Below are 1809 nucleotides of genomic sequence, written 5' to 3'. Positions count from 1 at the left end.
TTATTAAATATTATTATATATTCATACTTTTGATTCTTGATTTAATTAAATAAAAAAGACGCACGTGACAAGTAAAGAACTTTGAATAAATACATAAATATGTAATATATATATAAATAAAACATGTAAAAACACAAATATATATTTGTTTTATTGGCAGAAGTGAGCTTTCACGTCTGTGTTGTTTTTAAACCCTGTGGCCCCGCCCCCTCAGCTGTTGATGATTTCCGGATCCGGGTTCTTGTTCGTAGAGCAGAGGGAGGAAAGATGGCGGCGGCCCAGTCCGAGAGAGACAGAGACGCACCGTCCGCGTTATGTTCCGAGTTCCTGAGCTTCTCCGCCAAAGACACCGCGGCGGTAAGCTGCTGCTCGACCTCTCTGACCGTCCGCTGTGGTGTCACTGCGTAACAATCTCTCCTTTCTTACATTAAACTGTTTAATCTTGCTGCCCCGCGGCTCGGCTACACGGAGCTAATGCTAAATACTAGCGCTAGCGCTGCTGCTCGGAGCTAATGCTAGCGCTAGCGCTGCTAACCGGAGCGGCTCGAAAAACCTCTGGATGTGAGAACAGCTGCTGTGTCAGCGCGAGCTAACATCTGAAACACCAACTGTCGCTGTTACTTAGCAACGCCTGCGTGTTTGTAGAGGTTTAAACTTCGTAACAGGCCGTTTATTTACCGTTAGAAGCGTCTGGAAACACCGTGTCACACTCCGCTAGCCGTTAGCTCCACCGCTAGCCTTCATGTTTATGGCACTTTGTTTTGACTTGTTAGCACAAAACATGGAAAAAACACACGCGCGCGCACACACATATACACCTGTACACAAACACAGAATAAAACACTTGCAGAGACAGCACATGAGACATTTCTAAAACTAATAGAATTACGTCACAAGCATTGTGGACCAACAGACCCCGTGTCTCTGGTCTGAGACCAGTGAAGGATATTAGAAGCACTTTCCCGGTGATCTCTTGCTTTACTGAGCAGCCTCCAACTGACAGACACAACGTAGATGTGACGTGATCAACGTGTCTGAAGTGTGAAGTCTTCGTAGCTCAACGTGTCTGAAAGAGTGAAGTCTTCTGGTAGCTGTGACAAGATAAATCACTAACTCAATCATTCCCAATCTCACAGAGACGGAGAATTACTGATCACTAACATGTAGGTAATACTGATCACTAACAGATAACATAGACACAGGCTAATTACTGATCACTAACATGCTAGTTAACATTAGTAATTACTGATCACTAACATGCTAGTTAACATTAGTAATTACTGATCACTAACATGATAGTTAACATTAGTAATTACTGATCACTAACATGCTAGTTAACATTAGTAATTACTGATCACTAACATGCTAGTTAACATTAGTAATTACTGATCACTAACATGATAGTTAACATTAGTAATTACTGATCACTAACATGCTAGTTAACATTAGTAATTACTGATCACTAACATGCTAGTTAACATTAGTAATTACTGATCACTAACATGCTAGTTAACATTAGTAATTACTGATCACTAACATGCTAGTTAACATTAGTAATTACTGATCACTAACATGATAGTTAACATTAGTAATTATTGATCACTAACATGCTAGTTAACATTAGTAATTACTGATCACTAACATGATAGTTAACATTAGTAATTATTGATCACTAACATGCTAGTTAACATTAGTAATTATTGATCACTAACATGCTAGTTAACATTAGTAATTATTGATCACTAACATGCTAGTTAACATTAGTAATTACTGATCACTAACATGCTAGTTAACATTAGTAATTACTGA

The 1809-nt window shown here is 38.9% G+C and overlaps 1 protein-coding gene across 1 annotated transcript in view; it reads left to right on the top strand.

The window, feature by feature from the left end:
• Positions 1-242: 242 nt before the first annotated feature.
• Positions 243-1809, top strand: part of ubr2 (ubiquitin protein ligase E3 component n-recognin 2) — a 31423-nt gene continuing 29856 nt past the window's right edge. Inside the window, exon 1 of the mRNA XM_028603003.1 lies at positions 243-357. Coding sequence (XP_028458804.1) covers positions 268-357 — 90 coding nt within the window. The 5' untranslated portion in view covers positions 243-267. The remainder of the gene's footprint in view (positions 358-1809) is intronic.

The sequence above is a fragment of the Perca flavescens genome, chromosome 17, assembly GCF_004354835.1.
Source record: "Perca flavescens isolate YP-PL-M2 chromosome 17, PFLA_1.0, whole genome shotgun sequence".
In the NCBI taxonomy this organism is placed as follows: domain Eukaryota; kingdom Metazoa; phylum Chordata; class Actinopteri; order Perciformes; family Percidae; genus Perca; species Perca flavescens.
This window is presented reverse-complemented; position numbering and strand designations above follow the sequence as displayed.